Source organism: Culex quinquefasciatus, chromosome 2 (genome assembly GCF_015732765.1).
Source record: "Culex quinquefasciatus strain JHB chromosome 2, VPISU_Cqui_1.0_pri_paternal, whole genome shotgun sequence".
Lineage (NCBI taxonomy): Eukaryota > Metazoa > Arthropoda > Insecta > Diptera > Culicidae > Culex > Culex quinquefasciatus.
In genome coordinates, this window is record NC_051862.1 from 194,071,634 (window position 1) to 194,094,234 (window position 22,601).

The 22,601-nt window shown below is 41.0% G+C and overlaps 1 protein-coding gene across 1 annotated transcript; it reads left to right on the forward strand.

Moving 5' to 3' along the window:
• The first annotated feature begins 243 nt into the window (after positions 1 to 243).
• Positions 244 to 18,077, forward strand: LOC6034901 (phospholipase A1 VesT1.02). The gene is made up of 7 exons (XM_038257612.1): positions 244 to 931; positions 1,473 to 1,645; positions 8,062 to 8,185; positions 8,247 to 8,492; positions 17,176 to 17,358; positions 17,433 to 17,628; positions 17,696 to 18,077. The coding sequence occupies exons 1-7, from the start codon at positions 871 to 873 to the stop codon at positions 17,784 to 17,786; spliced, it is 1,074 nt and encodes a 357-aa protein (XP_038113540.1). The 5' UTR covers positions 244 to 870; the 3' UTR covers positions 17,787 to 18,077.
• Positions 18,078 to 22,601: the final 4,524 nt, after the last annotated feature.

Sequence of the window (22,601 nt, forward strand, 5' to 3'; positions counted from 1 at the left end):
AAAACTATCAAAGTCACCCAGGCTATCAAAGTCATCCCTTTTGACGGTACTTGCATTCCCTTCTTCCAAGAAATCTGCAAGACTCGTCGTCGACTCATCGCAGATATAAATTATTCAATAAAGCCTTCGCTGTCTAGAATAAGTAGTAATCGCTAAAACAATCGATAACCCAGTTAAACGTAACGGTTCCTCGATTGTCGCTCATACATGGGCCTCCCCCAACAGGGCGCTGGACACCATACTGTATACACGGATATGAATGAAGATAGAATTAAAAATTATTCATTCTTGACTCCAATAAAGACCACACCGTTTAATCAACGGCTAGTGTACAACTCTCTAGTGCACGCGCCGCTGGCCGGTTTTCAGCCGCGGTGGTGTTCACGGTGAATGCTGTGTGCAAAAGTGGTCGTGCTGTGAGTTTAGCCATCCATCGACGCCGTTGTTCACGCCGTTCAGTCCAACCTGCCCAGCCAACGGAGCCAGCTCGCGGTCGCGGCCAACAGCCAACACTATTTGTGCCTTGGAAGCCTTCGAGGGTCGTCGTTTATGCCATATCGGTGCGCGGCGTGCGTTGGCAAGAACTGTTGTTTTCAAAGTCAAGTTGGCAAAAGCATCATAATCGTTTCGATCGATCTCGAGTGCGGACAGTGCTGTGTGGGCTTCTCAGCCGTTTACTCGTTGGGTGTGCATTAATTGGAACATAGAGCAAGTGCTAATTCTTGGTGAAGCCCCCGCAAAGGAATCGAAAGTGACTGGTTTTCCCTCTTTAGTTGTTGTGCGACCGTACGAGCCAATTACCTTCAAGTTCAAGTGTACAGTGCTTCGAGACAAGAAAACCAGGGGAAAACGTTAAACCCGTGTGGCAAAATGTTGATAACAATGAAAATATTTCTGATTTCGACGTTCGTCGGTGGTGGCTTCGTGATTTGTAAGTGTGAAATTTGTGTAATTCTTCCCGAAGAGAGAATGTCAAGACCAACCGGACCTGGACCAGAGCTCACCGAACTATGGCGACCAGCATCAACATCGTTCAACAGCTCGCGAGCATCAATCCCATCAACAGAGTCATCAAACTGGATCAACCCAAACAAACTGCCATCAACCACGCGATTCTATTACATACACAACAACTCAATTATCATTTCCATTTTCCACTAACATTCCACCCACCGCCCCCTTTACTATTTCTCAACCTATCATTTTCCACGCGCTGACGTTGTTCTGCACACCCAGACTATGAACTGAGTTTTCACTTTTCAAAGCCCACAAACTTTACGCAAAATGCACCTTCTCGTTCTCTCTTTCTCTCTCTTTTTCCCCTTTCCACCTTTTTTTCTCTCTCCCTTTCTTTCCACCTTAGTCTATTCTTAGCCCAAACTAATCCGAGCATCCGCGATGTGATTTCTACACACACATATACGTTGGTATGCTGCTGCTTCTCTTTTACCAACCATAAGATCATTTTATAGATGCCCAGGCGCAACATCTGCTGGCCCAGGCCCTCTACCTGGGCGATCCGAACTCGTACAACACATCGAAGGAGGACTGCGTGTGGAAGCGCGGCAACGGGGAAGACCGCTGCCCCGATGCGGACATCCGGACCATCCTGTACACGTCCGGCATCGTGAAGGAGAAGTTTGTGGTGAGTTTTTTTAAGATTGCCATCCACCATCCTGTAAGCAAATCTGCTAACTCTGTGTTTTCGAATTTGACAACATTGAAATGTTTCCAAAACTGTCAACATTTGTTTCGATTTTGGGCAAAATGTTTTCGATTTTGAAAATATTAGCCGATTTTGGAAACATTTAAATGATTAAAAATTCGACAACACAGAGTTACCGGATTTGCTTACAGGATTTTCATCAATGTAAAGTTGAAAAAATCTTCAAGTTTTAAAAAATGAATGTACGATATAATTTTTTCAATGTTATTTTTGAAATTTCGTTTTGAAAATCCCTACTTAACTTGTCTTTCTATAGAGACGAAAAGGGATACTTGCATCATCAAAAATAACTGTGCTAAAAGTTAATTGTATCACTTATTTAAAAAAATCCAAATCTGAGAAAATTTTAAAATGTCATCACTTGTACCAAAACGTAATAATTTTCAACGTATTTTTGGGTTTTGGGTTAGCCAAACCTAAACGGAAAAAACGTTTCAATTAAAAGTCATGGGATTATTGAAATAGTTAAAAAAAAGTTTTATGCAACTCTTTTGAAGAGCAGGATTCATGTAGGACATTCAATTTCGAATAACTTTGTCGAAAAGTTTGCAATGACAAGAGAAATTTTAAAGGGAAAACAAAAACTTGATATATTATGATTTGAATTGACGTAAAATCTCCTAGACAAATCAAAATTAAATAATAATATTGAATGTTTGATCCTTTTGAAATGATAGCCTTGATTCAAATAGTTTAAGAATATATTTACAGAGTTAAAAAAATAATCAAGACTAATATTTGAAAACGGCCAAACATTCAATATTATGCCCTTTAAAAATGTTACTCTGTGATATAATGCTATATCGTCACTTGTGTACTATCTTGTGACACGTCCTATCTTTATACAGCAGACGTGTCACAAGATAGCACAAAGCGACGAAAGAGATCGGAAAATTTCACGAATGTTTCACTTTTTAACATTGAAAATCTGACCATTAGTTGCTGAAATATCGACATTAGAAAATGGAGGGTTATTTGGGTAAGACATAGAAAAGCTCAATTTTTCTATTTCTATTTCTTCGACCGCTGTATCTTAGCAACCAGAGGTCCAATCTTCAATGCATCGCAGACAATTTTATAGCAAATTTTGTGAAATTCCGTCTTGAAACTGTTTAATTTTTCTGTCATTCTAGAATGACAAAACAGCCTACTTTTCTTTACCAATGATAACAGATTCGAATAGAAGCATTTTACAAAATAAAGCCGAAAAGTTCTATTTTTCAGCAACTCAAATGGATGCTGAAAAGTTGAACTTTTCAGCATTCAATTCAAAAAGTTTCAACATTGTTTTGATTTCAAAGGTTTTTTTGACTAAACACATGGATATTTGACCTACAATTCCATTCAAAGGGTGTTTTCCGGAATTGCAAAACATGGTTATTTCAGCACTCGTCGTGTTTATCCAACTCGGTGAACCTTGTTGGATAAATATACGACTCGTGCTGAAAAATCTTCTTTTTGCAACTTGTTGCCTAAACTACTATTTCAGAAATGGTCACTCATGGACACTATTTTTAAAAATCGAAAAACTGCAAATATTTCGCTGAAATCATACTTTAGGTGATTATATCATGAAAACAGAACCCTTTAGCAAAAATTGTTTGAAGTACTTTTCGATCGCAAATTCAATTCCACTTTAAAAATCAGGTCAAAAAGATTGTATGCATAATTTTTTTTCTGTCTAAAAATCACTTATTTTCAAAACTAAATAACTCGGTGACAACATTGTTGACCATACTTCTCTGTGACTCAAAAGTTGCGTGGTTTTGTCCCTTAAAATATACCAAAATCTCTAAAGTAAAAAATACGGATTTTGGCAAATTGAGTTCTTGTAAAAAAAAGTTAATAAAAAAAATCGACAATTTGTTCTTCCTTCCAGATTTTTGAATATTTACGTACCATTTTTGTGTGGACAGCTGCCAAAATTGTATGGAGACTTGTATGTGTGAACCAATGACGCAAAATGGCTTCTTTGGTCAAAGAGTCGGCCCCACCAAAATTTGAGCCAAATAAACAAAATACAGAAAAATAAAAATGGTTGTCGGATTTCCAAGAGGATGGTTCAATTTCAATATTAAAAATTATGGATTTTGAAAAATTGAATTTTTATGGTTTCTTTTGTCATCGAAAAAGCCCTCAAAAAGTATGAGCCAATTAAAGAAATATAAATAAAATCAATTCGGTTTTGGTGGAAAATTGCTCAAAAGGGGAATCATAAGATTTAAGCTAAACAATAAACTAACACTACATACCATACCAATCAGCTTAGAACACCATACGCGGTGCCCGTGCTGTATCAAGAAGGTTGTTCCATGTTGCTCGGTTCTGGGCTGCAGCTCGCCAGTCTCCTAGGTTGCAGATCTTTCTTAGGTCCGCCTCGATCTGATTTCTCCATCGTGCACGCTGTGCTCCTGCTCTTCGGCCTGTGCCGCCATCGGGTCGCGCGCGGTCAAAGAGCATCCTGACAGGATGGTCTTCGTCCATCCTCGCGACATGGCCGGCCCACCTGAGCCTCCCGATTCTCGCCAGGGTAACGATTGTCGGTTCTCCCAGCAGCGCGTGCAGTTCGTGGTTCATGCGCCTTCGCCACTCGTTCTGAGCTGTACGTACTCCACCGTAGATCGTTCGCAGCACCTTCCGTTCGAAAACTCCAAGGGCTCGTTCGTCCTCTTGCCGCAGCGTCCAGGTCTCATGGCCATAGAGGGCAACCGGTCTAATCAGTGTCTTGTACAGGGTCAGCTTCGTGGCGCGTTGCACTCGGTCAGATGTCAAGGTTTTCCGTAATCCAAAGTAGGCGCGATTCGCGGAGTGGATACGAGTCCGGATCTCTAAGCTGGTGTCGTTGTCGGCCGTTACCAGCGATCCCAAGTACACGAATTCGCTCACCTCCTCCAGCACATCGCCATCCACAGCTAAAGGGGTGAGTCTTGGGGTCAACGTCCTTTGAGCCCCTCCCTTTCATGTACTTTGTTTTCGTCGTATTCATGGCCAATCCAATCCGTCTTGCTTGCGTCTTTAAGGCGGTGTAAACCCTTTTCACCGTCTCTAGGTCTCTTGCTATAATGTCAATGTCGTCCGCATAAGCAAGAAGTTGGACTGTCCTGTTGCAAATCGTGCCTCTCGTGTCTATACCCGCTCTTCGCACAACTCCCTCAAGTCCGATGTTAAACAGCGCATTGGATAAGCCGTCACCTTGTCGTAACCCTTGGTGCGATTGGAAGGGGTCCGCTAGCTCCCCTGCCACTCGCACGTGACACATCACACGATCCAAGGTTGCCTTGATCAGCCGAGTCAGTTTGTCCGGAAATCCGTTCTCGTGCATGATCTGCCATAGCTGTTCGCGGTCGACTGTATCGTACGCTGCCTTGAAATCGATGAAGATGTGATGTGTGGGCACGTTGTACTCACGACATTTCTCGAGGATCTGCCGGAGCGAGAAAATTTGGTCCGTGGTGGCCCGAGCACCAGTAAACCCCGCTTGATAGGGGCCCACGAACCTCCGTGCGTACGGTGTCAGCAGACGGCAGAGGATCTGGGAGAGGATTTTATAGGCCGCGTTGATAAGCGTGATGGCGCGGTAGTTGCCGCAGTCCAGCTTATCGCCCTTTTTGTAGATGGGACACACGACACCATCCATCCATTCTTCTGGTAGTTTCTCCTCCCTCCAGATCTTAGAAATCACCAAGTGGATCGCCCTCGCCAACTGCTCTCCTCCATATTTGAAGAGCTCACCGGGTAACCGATCTTTACCGGCGGCCCTGTTGTTCTTCAGCTGCCTGATCTCCTTCTTCACCGTCTCCAGATCAGGTGCCGGGAACTGTTGGTCAGCAGCGGGCGGTCAAGTTGGGTTTCAAAGCCGTCTCCATGCGCTACATCGCCGTTGAGGTGCTCGTTGAAGAACTGCTGCCACCTGTTCAACACCTCGCCTTTGTCCATAAGAAGGTTTCCCTCGGCGTCCCGACAAGTGTTGGCTTGCGGCGCATAGCCTTTGCGGGACCGGTTAACCTTCTCGTAGAACTTTCGCGTCTCGTTCTGCCGGAACAGCTGCTCCATTTCGGCGTGATCGCGATCTTCCAGCTGGCGCTTCTTGAGCTTGAAGACCGTTCTCTGCTGTTTCAGCGCTTGTTTGTATCTGGCCACGTTCTCATCAGTTGCGGCTCTCAGCTTCACCGCGTAAGCTGCTTTCTTCTCGTCAAGTAGCCGCTGGCACTCCTCGTCGAACCAGCGCTGCTTTCCAACTCGGACCGTACTACCTAGCGCGGCTTCAGCGGCACTGCCGATGGCCGAGCAAATTCTGCTCCATCCATCGTTGAGCGAGGCAGCGCCGAGTTCCTCCTCCGTTGGCAGGCTCGCTTCCAGCTGCTGCACGTAGTGCTGAGCCGCAGCCGTGTCCTGCAGCCGCTCGGTGTTGAACGGCGGTGGGAGCCGGCTCCGTCGTCGGTGGTACGTCGTCGACAGTTTTGAGTGCATGCTTGCACCCACCAGGTAGTGGTCCGAGTGGATGTCCGCACCGCGGTACGTGCGGATGTTCCGTATGTCCGAGAAGAATCGGCCGTCGATGAGGACGTGGTCGATTTGTGTTTTGTTCGTTGGTTAGGCGATGTCCAGGTGACTTTGTGGATGTCTTTCCGGGGGAAGAATGTGCTCCGTACCACCATACCGCGGGAGGCTGCGAAGTTGATGCACCGCTGGCCGTTGTCGTTGGTGACGGTGTGCAGGCTGTTCGGCCCGATCACCGGCTTGTACATCTCCTCCCTTCCTATGCGGGCGTTCATATCTCCGATGACGATCTTGACGTCCCTCTGCGGGCAGCTGTCGAACTTCTGCTCCAGCTTCGCGTAGAACGCTTCCTTCTCGGCATCGGATGTTTCCTCGTGTGGGCAATGTACGTTGAAGATGTGATAGTTGAAGAAACGGCCTTTAATCCTCAACCTACACATCCGGTCGTCGATCGGCTCCCAATCTATCACACGACTCCGCATCTTGCCCAACACTATGAAGCCGGTTCCCAGCTTGTTTTCGGCTCCGCCGCTCTGGTACATGGTGAGCTCCAAAGCATCATCCTCCCACATCTTCGCTCCCTTCCAGCACATCTCCTGCAGTGCTACAACATCGAAGTTGCGGGGTTTGAGCTCGTTCAACAGAGCGTACTCATACCCATCGAAACGTAGCGATCTGCAGTTCCATGTTCCGAGTTTCCAATCGGTGTCCTTTTCGTGCCTAGGTCTATGCACTAAACTAACACTACGTATCTTAAAATCTAATAATAATCTGTTTTAATCATCGACTTCAAAACTTAAAAACACAGGAAAATTTACCGTTGTCGATAACCATCGCCTAATTAAAGCTATCGTCTAAAACACCACCCTTAGAACGATCCCATACGAGATCCTATCTCAAACGTAACCAAACTCATTACATCCCTCCTCTGACCGGCAATTACCTTCGCGAACCTTGATCCTCAAAGAGATTTTCATTACCTTTCGGTAGCAACTCATGCGACCCTGATCTTACGTTGGATTCAACCTCATTAGACCTACATGCACAACGCTACGACGACGCCGTCGCCAGTCGATTGTCGTTAGATACTGCTTACCTAGTTAGGGGCAACTTTTCAGGAGCAGAGGACCGGCCTGCTCAATGTCAGTCGGCGCAAGCCGTTTAACGGTGACACTGTTAGTAAGAACGGGTTTTTTTCTCAACTTCGTTACTGCTTGCATTTTCATCTTTAATGCAAGAGTGATTTTTTTATTTTATTTTCGAACAAAGACGATAAATTTACACTTCACTCTACATTGAACAGCTGGTTGAAGTTCAAACGACACCGAAGCATTCCACAGCAGATTTGCAGAAGGTTATCATCGTAAGCTTGGCGCCTCACGACACCGGAACCAAAGCCCATTAGAAACAGTTTACTGTAATTGTGGCTGCAGTTATGTTGACAAAGGGGTGTTCAAATTGGCGGGTTCGTCGCTTAACGTCGTTGAAGTCTTTTTGCGTTTTCCATGCTTTTCGCTCGGCAAATCGAAGTTTGGATAGTATTACAATTGACCACCCCTATCTAGTACATCGCCGAGTTATTTTTAGCGCAACACGTGTATTTTTAGCCGCTCGATCGGTGCCTTATGCGTGTAATTTACATGTTTTCAAGCACACACCGCACGCGTTCGCTCCACTAACCGTGCCCATTGCCATTGACAGTCCCCGCCTTGTGATAACTATGCGTGCCAAAGGAGGTGCGAATATTTTTATTTTCTCACTAATGAGATCAAATTGCTGGCGCCGCGATCGTGACTCATGACTCATTTGACGTTGTTTTTATTTCTTCCCCCCAGTTCGATATGGACCACCCCGACTGGTTGAACGATACCGAATGGGAGCCGGCAAAGGAGAACATCATTCTAGTTCACGGCTACGCCGGCGGTGACGATACCTTGCCGATTGCGGTTCTGCGAGACGGTTGAAACCATCACACTTTAAGGCAATCTAGACCAACGACTAATGTAATTTATCCTTCCAGCCTACATCAAGCACGGTGGGTACAACGTGTTCCTGGTGGACTGGGGTGCGCTGGGACAACCCCCGTGCTACGTGGCTGCCGTGTACAACATCCGTCCGATTGCGGCCTGTTTGTCCCAGACGGTGATGAAACTTCGTCGGCTGGGACTGCCCCCAGATCGGACGACCTGCGTTGGACACTCGCTCGGAGCTCACATCTGTGGACTGATGGCGAATCATCTGAACTTCCGTCTTGAGCGAATCATTGGTAGATATTTGTCCTGAGGGGATTTTTTTTTAAATGAAGCTTTTTCCAACTCTTTCTCACTTCCAAAGAAGCCATGTTGCATTTTGATTCGTCCACACCAATTAAAGGATTTTCTTTATAAGAGTATTGCGAAAATATTACACTACTCGACAAAACAAAACTTGTGTCAAGGGATTGACGATATCTCATCCGTTCCTGAGAGAAAAGGCATCCCCGAATCCGATGCAATCGACAGAATTTGATTTTATGTCCACGCGGACTGATGCGAATCTGGTAAATTTTTTAACATAAAAAATCGAACAATTTAAAAAAAACCATGCGTCTCCTCCCAATTATATGAGCCATCTACAAGAATATGGAAGCGCCTGGTGCATAGCCATTTCCTTTAAGCACAACGGAAACAACCAATACAAATGTATAAAAAAGTTGTCAAGTTCTCGGGGGGTCCACAGCTAGCATTTTTTGTACGATTATAAAAAACAAATATTAAAAGTTTAAAATTAATTTATTTAAAAAAACATATTTTTTGATTTATTTGTTTACTAAAATTTTATGTATCTCAAAGGTCTATGGGTACTTCGGGATGTCCATGGTCATCAAAGGACTCCCTGGAGTTAAGATCTACGAGTCTACCGCCGTAACAAGCAAGAGGTCGTCGGATTTTGACCCCGGATCATGTGCGTATAGCATCAATGGATATGGTAGACTACTGTATGAATGTGTTGGGATGTTCATGGTCATCCAAGGACTCCCTGGAGTTAAGATCTACGAGTCTACCGCCGTAACAAGCAAGAGGTCGTCGGATTTTGACCCCGGATCATGTGCGTATAGCATCAGTGGATATGGTAGACTACTGTATGAATGTGTTGGGATGTTCATGGTCTTCCAAGGACTCCCTGGAGTTAAGATCTACGAGTCTACCGCCGTAACAAGCAAGAGGTCGTCGGATTTTGACCCCGGATCATGTGCGTATAGCATCAGTGGATATGGTAAACTACTATATGAATGTGTTGGGATGTTCATGGTCATCCAAGGACTCCCTGGAGTTAAGATCTACGAGTCTACCGCCGTAACAAGCAAGAGGTCGTCGGATTTTGACCCCGGATCATGTGCGTATAGCATTAGTGCATATGGTAGACTACTATATGAATGTGTTGGGATGTCCATGGTCATCCAAGGACTCCCTGGAGTTAAGATCTACGAGTCTACCGCCGTAACAAGCAAGAGGTCGTCGGATTTTGACCCCGGATCATGTGCGTATAGCATCAGTGGATATGGTAGACTACTATATGAATGTGTTGGGATATTCATGGGCATCTGAGGACTCCCTGGAGTTAAGATCTACGAGTCTACCGCCGTAGCAAGCAAGAGGTCGTCTTATTTTGACCCCGGATCTTGTGTGTATAGCATCAGTGCATATGGTAGACTACTGTATGAATGTGTTGGGATGTTCATGGTCATCCAAGGACTCCCTGGAGTTAAGATCTACGAGTCTACCGCCGTAACAAGCAAGAGGTCGTCGGATTTTGACCCCGGATCATGTGCGTATAGCATCAGTGGATATGGTAGACTACTATATGAATGTGTTGGGATGTTCATGGTCATCAAAGGACTCCCTGGAGTTAAGATCTACGAGTCTACCACCGTAACAAGCAAGAGGTCGTCGGATTTTGACCCCGGATCATGTGCGTATAGCATCAGTGCATATGGTAGACTACTATATGAATGTGTTGGGATGTCCATGGTCATCCGAGGACTCCCTGGAGTTAAGATCTACGAGTCTACCGCCGTAACAAGCAAGAGGTCGTCGGATTTTGACCCCGGATCATGTGCGTATAGCATCAGTGGATATGGTAGACTACTATATGAATGTGTTGGGATGTTCATGGTCATCCAAGGACTCCCTGGAGTTAAGATCTACGAGTCTACCGCCGTAACAAGCAAGAGGTCGTCGGATTTTGACCCCGAATCATGTGCGTATAGCATCAGTGGATATGGTAGACTACTATATGAATGTGTTGGGATGTTCATGGTCATCCAAGGACTCCCTGGAGTTAAGATCTACGAGTCTACCGCCGTAAAAAGCAAGAGGTCGTCGGATTTTGACCCCGGATCATGTGCGTATAGCATCAGTGCATATGGTAGACTACTATATGAATGTGTTGGGATGTTCATGGTCATCCAAGGACTCCCTGGAGTTAAGATCTACGAGTCTACCGCCGTAACAAGCAAATGGTCGTCGGATTTTGACCCCGGATCATGTGCGTATAGCATCAGTGGATATGGTAGACTACTATATGAATGTGTTGGGATATTCATGGGCATCTGAGGACTCCCTGGAGCTAAGATCTACGAGTCTACCGCCGTAACAAGCAAGAGGTCGTCGGATTTTGACCCCGGATCATGTGCGTATAGCATCAGTGCATATGGTAGACTACTATATGAATGTGTTGGGATGTCCATGGTCATCCAAGGACTCCCTGGAGTTAAGATCTACGAGTCTACCGCCGTATCAAGCAAGAGGTCGTCTTATTTTGACCCCGGATCTTGTGCGTATAGCATCAGTGGATATGGTAGACTACTATATGAATGTGTTGAAATTTCCATGGTCACCCATGTCCCTGGTGTTATGATCTGGGAGTCTACCGCCGTAACAAGCAAGAGGTCGTCGAATTTTGACCCCGAATCTTGTGTGTATGGAGTTAAGATCTACGAGTCTACCGCCGTAACAAGCAAAAGGTCGTGAGATTTTGACCCCGGATCATGTGCGTATAGCATCAATGGATATGGTAGACTACTATATGAATGTGTTGGTATGTCCATGGTCATCCGAGGACTCCCTGGAGTTAAGATCTACGAGTCTACCGCCCTATCAAGCAAGAGGTCGTCTTATTTTGACCCCGGATCTTGTGCGTATATCCTTGCTTACCACTTAAGCCAAACGGCGACCTATTGTTTGTTACGGCGGTAGACTCGTAGACTCCAGGGATTCCTTGGATGACCATGGACATCCCAACACATTCATATAGTAGTCTACCATATCCACTGATGCTATACGCACATGATCCGGGGTCAAAATCCGACGACCTCTTGCTTGTTACGGCGGTAGACTCGTTGATCTTAACTCCAGGAGTCCTTGGATGACCATGGACATCCCAACACATTCATATAGTAGTCTACCATATGCACTGATGCTATACACATAAGATCCGGGGTCAAAATAAGACGACCTCTTGCTTGCTACGGCGGTAGACTCGTAGATCTTAACACCAGGGAGTCCTCGGATGACCATGGACATCCCAACACATTCATACAGTAGTCTACCATATCCAGTGATGCTATACGCACAAGATCCGGGGTCAAAATAAGACGACCTCTTGCTTGTTACGGCGGTAGACTCGTAGATCTTAACTCCAGGGAGTCCTTGGATGACCATGGACATCCCAACACATTCATATAGTAGTCTACCATATGCACTGATGCTATACGCACAAGATCCGGGGTCAAAATCCGACGACCTCTTGCTTGTTACGGTGGTAGACTCGTAGATCTTAACTCCAGGGAGTCCTTGGATGACCATGAACATCCCAACACATTCATGTAGTAGTCTACCATATCCACCGATGCTATACGCACATGATCCGGGGTCAAAATCCGACGACCTCTTGCTTGTTACGGTGGTAGACTCGTAGATCTTAACTCCAGGGAGTCCTTGGATGACCATGAACATCCCAACACATTCATACAGTAGTCTACCATATGCACTGATGCTATACGCACATGATCCGGGGTCAAAATCCGACGACCTCTTGCTTGTTACGGCGGTAGACTCGTAGATCTTAACTCCAGGGAGTCCTTGGATGACCATGAACATCCCAACACATTCATGTAGTAGTCTACCATATCCATTGATGCTATACGCACATGATCCGGGGTCAAAATCTCACGACCTTTTGCTTGTTACGGCGGTAGACTCGTAGATCTTAACTCCAGGGAGTCCTTGGATGACCATGGACATCCCGAAGTACCCATAGACCTTTGAGATACATAAAATTTTAGTAAACAAATAAATCAAAAAATATTTTTTTTTTAATAAATTAATTTTAAACTTTTAATATTTATTTTTATAATCGTACAAAAATGCTAGCTGTGGACCCCGAGAACTTGACAACTTTTTATACATTTGTATTGGTTGTTTCTGTTGTGCTTAAAGGAAATGGCTATGCACCAGGCGCTTCCATATTCTTGTAGATGGCTCATATAATTGGGAGGAGACGCATGGTTTTTTTTAAATTGTTCGATTTTTTATGTTAAAAAATTTACCAGATTCGCATCAGTCCGCGTGGACATAAAATCAAATTCTGTCGATTGCATCGGATTCGGGGATGCCTTTTCTCTCAGGAACGGATGAGATATCGTCAATCCCTTGACACAAGTTTTGTTTTGTCGAGTAGTGTTATCGGAGATCTGTTTTTGATCATTCAGGGAAAATGATTGCACTCATTATAAACATAATTTGGATAATTTACACCTGGTTAATTTTACTCTTAAAAGCTTTTTTTACAAATTTGAGACAACACCTAAAAATTTAAAAAAATACGACTTTCAATAAGAAGAGCAATTATCACATTTATAGTGTGTATAATAACACAAAAGTTCATGTTGATAACAAATTTTGTAAAACACCCTCAATTAATTTTTAGACATTTTTGTAATGTTTTTGTTCAGCAGATACAAAGAAAACAGATGTAGGTAATTCTCTACCAACTCACACGAAATCGGGAAAAGTTGCCCCGACCCCTCTTCGATTTGCGTGAAACTTTGTCCTATGGGGTAACTTTTGTCCCTGATCACGAATCCGAGGTCCGTTTTTTGATATCTCGTGACGGAGGGGCGGTACGACCCCTTCCATTTTTGAACATGCGAAAAAAGAGGTGTTTTCAATAATTTGCAGCCTGAAACGGTGATGAGATAGAAATTTGGTGTCAAAGGGACTTTTATGTAAAATTAGACGCCCGATTTGATGGCGTACTCAGAATTCCGAAAAAACGTATTTTTCATCGAAAAAAAACACGAAAAAAGTTTTAAAAATTCTCCCATTTTCCGTTACTCGACTGTAAAAAAATTTGGAACATGTTATTTTATGGGAAGTTTAATGTACTTTTCGAATCTACATTGACCCAGAAGGGTCATTTTTTCATCTAGAACAAAATTTTTCATTTTAATATTTCGTGTTTTTTCTTACTTTGCAGGGTTATTTTTAAGAGTGTAACAATGTTCTACAAAATTCTAGAGCAGACAATTACAAAAAAAATTGATACATAGACATAAGGGGTTTGCTCATAAACATCATGAATAATCGCGATTTTACGAAAAAATTTTTTTGAAAAAGTTACTTTTTGCGTTTCTCTTTGTTTCGTCGTCCGTGTCTGTCGCGGGTGACCATGAACGGCCATGATAGACGACGACCAACTTTTTCAAAACTTTTTTTCGTAAAATCGCGATAACTCGTGATGTTTATAAGCAAACCCCTTATGTCTATATATCAAATTTGTTGTAATTGTCTGCTCTACAACTTTGTAGAACATTGTTACACTCTAAAAAATAACCCTGCAAAGTTAGAAAAACACGAAATTTTAAAATGAAAATTTTGTTCTAAATGAAAAATGACCCTTCTGGGACAATGTAGATTCGAAAAACATTAAATTTCCCATAAAATGACATGTTCAAAAATTTTACAGTCGAGTAACGGAAAATGGAGAATTTTAAAACTTTTAGTGTTTTTCGATGAAAATACGTTTTTCGGAATTCTGAGTACGCCATCAAATTAGACGTCTAATTTTACATAAAAGTCCCTTTGACACCAAATTTCTATCTCATCACCGTTTCAGGCTGCAAATTATTGAAAAACACCTCTTTTTCGCATGTTCAAAAACTGAAGGGGTCGTACCGCCCCTCCGTCACGAGATATCAAAAAACGGACCTCGGATTCGTGATCAGGGACAAAAGTTACCCCATAGGACAAAGTTTCACGCAAATCGAAGAGGGGTCGGGGCAACTGCTGTGTGAGTTGGCGGAGAATTACCCATGTAATGAATCGAACCAGTTTATTAAAAATCACTTCTCGCTAGAGCCACCTAGTGGTGAAAACATGCATTGCACGGAAATTATGGCCAGGGAGCATTCTTTAATTACGTAAGGGTAATTCTCTACCAACTCACACGATATCGGAAAAAGTTGCCCCGACCCCTCTTCAATTTGCTTGACACTTTGTGCTAAGGGGTAACTTTTGTCCTTGATATGGAATCCGAGGTCCGTTTTTTGATATCTCGTGACGGAGGGGCGGTACGACCCCTTCGATTTTTGAACATGCGAAAAAAGATGTATTTTTCAATAATAGAAATTTGGTGTCAAGGAGTCTGATATGTAAAATTGGACACCCAATTTGATGGCGTACTAAGAATTCTTAAAAAACGTATTTTCATTGAAAAAAAAACACTAAAAACGTTTTAAAAACTCTGCTATTTTCCGTTACTCAACTGTAAAATTTTTTGGAACATGTCATTTAAAGGGAAATTTTATGTACTTTTCGAATCTACATTGACCCAGAAGTGTCATTTTTTCATTTAGAACATTTTTTTTCATTTTTAAAATTTCGTGTTTTTTCTAATTTTGCAGGGTTATTTGTAGAGTGTAACAAAGTTGTAGAGCAGAAAATTACAAAAAATTTTGATATATTATCGTGCCTTATGTATTTTTTTTATGTTTTTGCCTTATGTATTTTTCCGAGAACATTAAGATAAAAAATTCGGCAAGTCTGATATTTGGCACCATGAAAGAAGGGCTCTTTCCCGACATTTTGCGGAGTCCGTCGAAATATTTCGTCGGAGGGTCTAGAGCAACTTTCTTTTTTGAATATTTTTTTTTTCGATTTCTTAGGATTTTTCTTCAGAAAAGTCAATGGAAATCAATAGGTTCATGTTCATATTCATCAAATTTCTTATGAATGTGCCTCAAGAGGCTCTAAATTACATTTTTGACCTCAAATAAAAAGTTTCCAGCCCAAATTTAACAGATTTCTAGCTTTCTATGAAATAACCCCAACATCCAAGATGGAAACCTCAAAACGACCGAATAAAAAACGTTTCTTTGTACAATTTGTCAATAAAATACAGCAACAGATTGCCCGGATACAAATTTGAGCTTAAAATTATTGCTAAACTTAGAGTATTTCATTTAAAGCTATTTATTACCCAAAAGGTTTCCAAAATTATTTTTTCAGAGAAAAAAATTCTGAACAATTTCCATAAAAAAAGTATCAATTTTGGATCAATATAAGCAGAGATATACCCAATTTCGTAAAATAAAAAGTGACTTTCTCCAAAATTTCTGGACTTAAGTCCAAAAATTTTGAAGAAAATCACTTTTTATTTTACGAAATTGGGTTTATCTCTGCTTATATTGATCCAAAATTGATACTTTTTTATGGAAATTGTTCAGAAAATTGTTCTCTACTATGTGATTGATTTGAAAATGTTTTTAGATATTTTAGTGTTGTATGGCAGAGGATTGAAAAAATAATTTTGGAAACCTTTTGGGTAATAAACAGCTTTTAAATGAAATACTCTAAGTTTAGCAATGACAAATTGTACAGAGAGACGTTTTTTATTCGGTCGTTTTGAGGTTTCCAGCTTGGATGTTGGGGTTATTTCAAAGAAAGTTAGAAATCTGTTAAATTTGGGGTGGAAACTTTTTATTTGAGGTCAAAAGTGTTAGTGCATACAGTTTTAAGCAACTGTCAACTGTTATTTAAATTGACCGTTCAATTGATGATCATGAATTAAAACAAAAAATTAGGTCTGTTTGACTGTGGCGATCGTTCTTAAAATGTCCTGAAAGTAAGTTAAACTTGGTTCCCAAATTTCGAGTTACAATAAAAATGTAAACAGTAGACATGCAGTGTTCAACTGCAAAATTCCAAGATAAATGTTGTCTCAGGTGCAATACCTCATCTTTTGATCTTCACAGATCCCCAAAATTCGAATTCTATCCTGAGATATTCAACAAAACCCGGAAAAACTCGGTGCATTGTTGACACACTTCATATGAAAGAAGTATCGATCTGATCGTGCTGTCTTGACACACCCTGCAAATTGCTGTAATTGCGACAACTGGCCAAAGGGATTTAAGTTAGAATACGTTTGACACTCGTACATGCCCGACTACTGTAAATATTTTCAATTATAACTCGGGACTCCAGTAACCAAATTCATCCAAACTTCGGAACAATGCACTGAATGGTCAGCCATTAAAGAGCGTTTTTCTCGGAACGCCGAAAAGTGACATGCTTTTTTTGCATGACGAGTGTCAACTTTGCACGGAGTTTTCAACGGTTTTTTGTTAAATAACTCAGCATTAAATCGAGTTTTGGAGTTCTGTGAAGGTCGAAAGGATGAACATCGAAAGCTGCACAAAATGGCGTCCACTTCATAGTTTAACCCAAAATGCACGTGTGAAAGCTACCGAACAGTAGTTGGGACTTTTCTGAATCTACCATAAGAGCTCTGCAATTGTTTAGTTAATCTTTGAGTAGTCCAAACTGTTTTTCTGTGTTGCTATCCATAAGTGCTCATGAAACTTACACATTACCTCCAGAGTACGCACTAACCACCCAACCTTTCAGCTCTGGATCCTGCACGCCCACTAATCAAACCAGGAAACATGAACCGGCTGGACAGCGGCGATGCCAAATCCGTCCAGGTCATCCACACGAACGCCGGTCACTACGGAGAGGGTGGACGAGTTGGCCACATCGATTTCTGCATCAACGGAGGCCGTCGGCAGCCATACTGTGGCAACAGCACAAGTACCTACTTGTTCCAAGCCCTTTTATGCACTTCACAAACTAAACCCAACCCCAACCCCTTCCATCCATTTCAGACATCAACCTGTGCAGTCACATCTGGGCCGTGTGCTACCTGGCGCAGTCCATCTTCGAGGGTATGGAACCGATGGCGGAGCCGTGTAACCGACGATGCCCCACGAACGTGCTGATTCCGCCGGGACGACAAGGTCGGGGCCGCTTCGGGTACGCCATCGGATACGCGATCCCCATGGGACAAAAGACACCGATGAGGTAGGTGCAATTACGAGATTATCGCAAAAAAAGAACACGTTTAAACTGCCGTTTGCTCTCTTTGTAGTGCTTCCGGTTCCTACTGCATCAAGGACACCACGCCGCCATTCTGTCCGACGAGTGCGACATCGCCGGGAGATCTGCGGTGCTGCATATGAACGACGAGAAAAGTGTCGTTCCGGGTCAGCGTCGCGCCGCTGGCAAACCCAGTTCTAGCTCACTAATCTTTAATTGTGCCTAAGTATGGCTGCCAAGTAGTCAAATTATATTTATTTTTATACACGTAGTAATAAGGGTACCACAGTTTGAAATGGCATACCAGTGTTATTGTTCTTGTTTTTAGAAGAAGAAAGAAGTATTACTATCTAGAAAGGAAAACTATCGGAACAAATTATCCACAGAGACGAAAGCATTGTCTTTATGACCGCATTTGTGTCTACTCTGAAAAATGAGATTTGATGTAAAAAATGATATTTTCGATTGCCTATCTTTTACCTTTAGAAACATCAGTTTATATTCTATAAAATATTGTGAACTTGTAAGAATTGAAATAAAAATATCGAACAATTGATAAACTAAATGTTAAGATTTATTTATATCGAATGAAGAAACTCCTTTTTATTGAAATTTGTTTTTTACTAAAAAACATGTAAAATAATCACCTGAAGAAAAGCATCTAGCCTTCAATGATTGTACAAATTTTATTCAATCGACATCAGAGATATCTGGCTAAATTTTCAGGCAAAAATAGGTAAATTTGCCAATTTTTTGACAAAACGGTCAATGTCGCAATAATGCTATTTTTTGCCCATGCATTTTTGTAAATTTTCCCATACAAATTCCAACGATCCACAGCGACCCTTAAACCTTAACCAATTTAGCTCAAAAATGACACAGTTACTTATTTTTACCTGAAGATTTAAGCTCTTAAAATTTTCCAAAATTTAGATTTTTTTTCTAATCTAATCTGATCTAACACGAATGCCGCCAGTCCGATGAAAGCATGCTGGAAAGTATTGTGATTAGTTTACGTCCCAAGCAATGTTCTTGTCATAATTGCATTACACCCGAGAACGCCCGAAAATGTATTACAAAAATTAAAGCGGCCAGCCCTACTACGTTGTGTTTACCGCAAAGAGGATTCTGACAACGTATCACATTTCACAGAATCTACAGGGGAGGAAGGATGCGTGGACATGCCGTACCAAACGCTCTAAATTTTTCTAGTCACCAGTCTATTTTTTTTTTGTTTAATCAACAGCAGGAGTATTCTTGTTGAAAAAATCATGCTCAAAAAATGCATTATATAGCATATGCATTTTCTAGTTAATCAGAAGTGATAAAAAATCTACCTAAGCAACGCTTAACATTTCCATAACTGTTCATTTTTCTGTAGTTCACAGCCATTTATCACTCATAAAATTAATTATCCAAATGGAGAAGTGTCAGGTTTGTGAGGTTGAAGGCAACGTCTGATTCTACACTTCCCATCATCATCGCTTTTAATCCACCGTTATTAAGATTCACACATTAATTATCATCATCAGTCGTGCGTAAAATCAACCCATTTGGGCACTAACCCCACGGTGACCACCGATGTTCTTAACACCCAACAAACCCCCTCCTCCGCGCAGAAACAAGTTCCCATCCAATAAATGTACAATGCGGCAGCAAACTGCACGGCGAAATTCACCCACATGGTAAAAAAAAGTGCATCAAACGAGACGACGTCTCAATGAAAATGATAAACAAGTCTCTCGCATGGCTTTCGAGCTGGAATTTTAAGGCTAATCCATGTGCGTTTGAGCATGGCGTTGACAGTGAATTTGATATGATGCGTATGAAAAAAAACCAGAGCAAGTATTAATGATCTTTTCAGGGTTAATGAAGTTGTGTACACAGCAAAAACAAACCGAATGGTTGAGTAGAAGACAGACGGCGGACAAAACAATTCTAGCATTACTTAACCCTAACCGAGATAAGTTGCACAGATTTTGAATGGAAATTGATAAGTTAGTATAGCTTTGTGTGCAGATGTTTCACTTTTTTCAACAGTGTAACTCTCAAGATCAATGTAATCTAATGCCACTTTCGGTCTTCAGGTGATATTTTTAGAGCGTATCGAAATAGATTTAACTTAATTTGCATTTAAAAAAAAAACTGATTGTCATATATTTCATATACCTAGTTGCAATGTTTTTCATTATCTATTCTCGTATCACATATAATAAGGGTTAGTGAAATTTCACGATTTCGCGGACAACGTGAAATTCGTGAAATTTGGCTTTTTCTGCGAATTCCCGTGAAATTTTATGTTTTGTGAAATCGCAACGATTTTTCTCCAATTGATTTATCAAACTCAAACAGGATTGAAAATAATCTTATGAAACACTATAGAATTAATCGAGTGAATAGCCTTGGGGTTAGTATTTTTGACGATTACGTGGACGCCGTTCAATTTGTGCAACTTTTCAATTTTCTATAATATTTTTTTTCAAAATAATAACATAATAAATATTTTATCCATACTTACTATTTAAGTTTATTTTATTAGTTTACAGTTAAAAAACCTGATAATAAAAACTTGATTGTTAAAATTTTTCATTTTTTTTAGAATCTAACTAAGTTTAGTAATATAGTCGTTCGCTGTAATACAAATCTTACTGCTATTTAATTTGAAAGGTATAGTTTTTTTATAAGAAATCAAAAGAATTCAGCTTTGTTTTATTCAAGTAAAAATGAAAGGTATTTTGTGTCTTTGAAATCAACATTTAAAAATATTTCAGATTTTTCTGAGTCCTGTTTAATTTTAACGATATTTGATTATTTGGGTGGATGATTCCCGCGAAAGTTAAAAAATACTACTTTTGTTCTTCTTTTCATTTTGCATAAAATTTTCGATTTCATTACAAGTATATTGATTAGATGAAAACCTTGAAATTATTTTCAACGTGCTAAATGTCGCAAAAAGTTCACTCATTTTAACTAGACAAGATTGTTTAATCTTGCTTTCATATTGTCCGTTTCTCTCAAAAGCCACGCGGCATTTCAGAATGTGCCGTAGACATTGTTGCCAACGATTTTCTGCACTTTTGGTGCAATAAAAAAACATACCAGGCAACAATGCCAGGTGATTCAAAGAAGAAGATCAAAACAAACAGAACGACCAGTATTGCGCGTATTCCCGAGAAAGACACGCGGCAAACCAGCCATGAAACGACGCGCCGCACTTTCGGCAAATGCGTGCTGTCAAATCTCATACTGCGCGTTTTGTTTTTATTGATCTTCTTCTTCGAATCGCCCGGCATTGTTGCCAGGTATGTGCCGCGATTATAGCAAGTTGCACATCCAAAAAAAAATTGGAACGATGAATACATAATATTTTTTTTAAAATTTGATCCGAATTAAACAGTATTTTTAAGTGTTTTTTTTTTTTTGAATATTTTAAATGGACAAAAACAAAAACATTTTTAAAAAATGTCAATGATGTGTCAAAAAGTCATATTGACATACTACAATAATGAAAGTGAAGTTTTTCAAACGTTTAAATAATTTTTATTTGGCCGTAAGGATGACCTACGCCGTGTTAGGGTGGTTCTAAAAAATGTAATTTTCGTCGTTTTTCACAAAAAAAAACATACTTAAAAAATCACGACTCCGGGCAATTTTTTTTTTCGACGCAAATCAAAGGTGATTGATTGGGTTTTTAGAGGAAGATAGTTTGGTGTTTCATAAATCTAGTTTTTTAGGCCTCAAAACTAAGAGTCTATGCTTGAAATTGCAGTCCAGATTCGATTATCCGAAGGCTTTGGCAAAATTTCACTTCGGATAATAGGATCACATTTTTTTTTTCTTTGTATTATTTTTGATTGTCGAGCATAAGTATGACCCCCCATACTCAAAGGATCTTTCTTCAGGCAATCATTATTTGCTCGAAGATATGTTTTTAACCTTGCCTCTAAGCTACTCTAAAGTGATTTAGAAATTTTAATTCCAAGGCAGTGATGAAGTATAAAAAACGCATTTTTTTTATTTAACATGCAATCAACCATTCAAATAAGACTAAATTGGGGTAGAAGAACTCGAATTTGATGTTAAAAGCAAGAAAATAAAAAAAAATGTTTATGATTCGATCATACAAACCTTCGGACAATCAAACTTCGGATAATCGAAACTTCGGAGAATCGAGGCTTCGGATAATCGAGTCTGGACAGTATTGTTCATCGGATTCTTTGGACAATTTTACATATCTCAAAATGTTAAAGTTTTATTACCAGGATTAAGGGATATGTTTTTTTTTTGTTTTTGAAAATAAAAACTGTTTTTTTTTATTCGCCGTGCGCAAAAACGTAAAAATTAAGAAAGCTAGAAAAAATTAACTTTTTGCTATAACACTACGATTTTTTGTCGATGGAATTCAGAATTTAAAAAAATCCTGCTATTGGTAAACCGGAGCACCAAGCTTAACCAACCAAAAAATCAGATGATTTATGCTAATGCAATACGATCAGAAATTGATCATGAAATGGAAATTTCAAAAAAAATTAAATGGCAGATATTGAACCACTGTGCACCACCAGAACTCGCGATACTGTATAAAAACAGAATTTGTTATTTGCCAGCAACCAAACAACATCGCTCTGTATCACCAGCTAAACTTGCATTGCCGCCCCAACACCTCCACACTCTAAGCACCACAAGATTCAAACCGATGCCGGTTTCTAGCTTCACCGGCATCGTAAAGCTCTTCGGAACCCCCTCCCTCTCCGCGCACTAAGAACTTTTCACCAACGCGTACTACTACCGCGACAGGACGATCGACCAACTCTGCTGCTTAGTCTCTCTAACTTTGTTGTTGTTCATTTCCATTCGTTCGGCTTAAGCCCGCCAGAGCGGTACGAGCTTTAAGATCGCGCGCGCGCTCATACTTAGCTTTAGTTTGGAACTATACGTGCTAATCGAATGGATTAGGT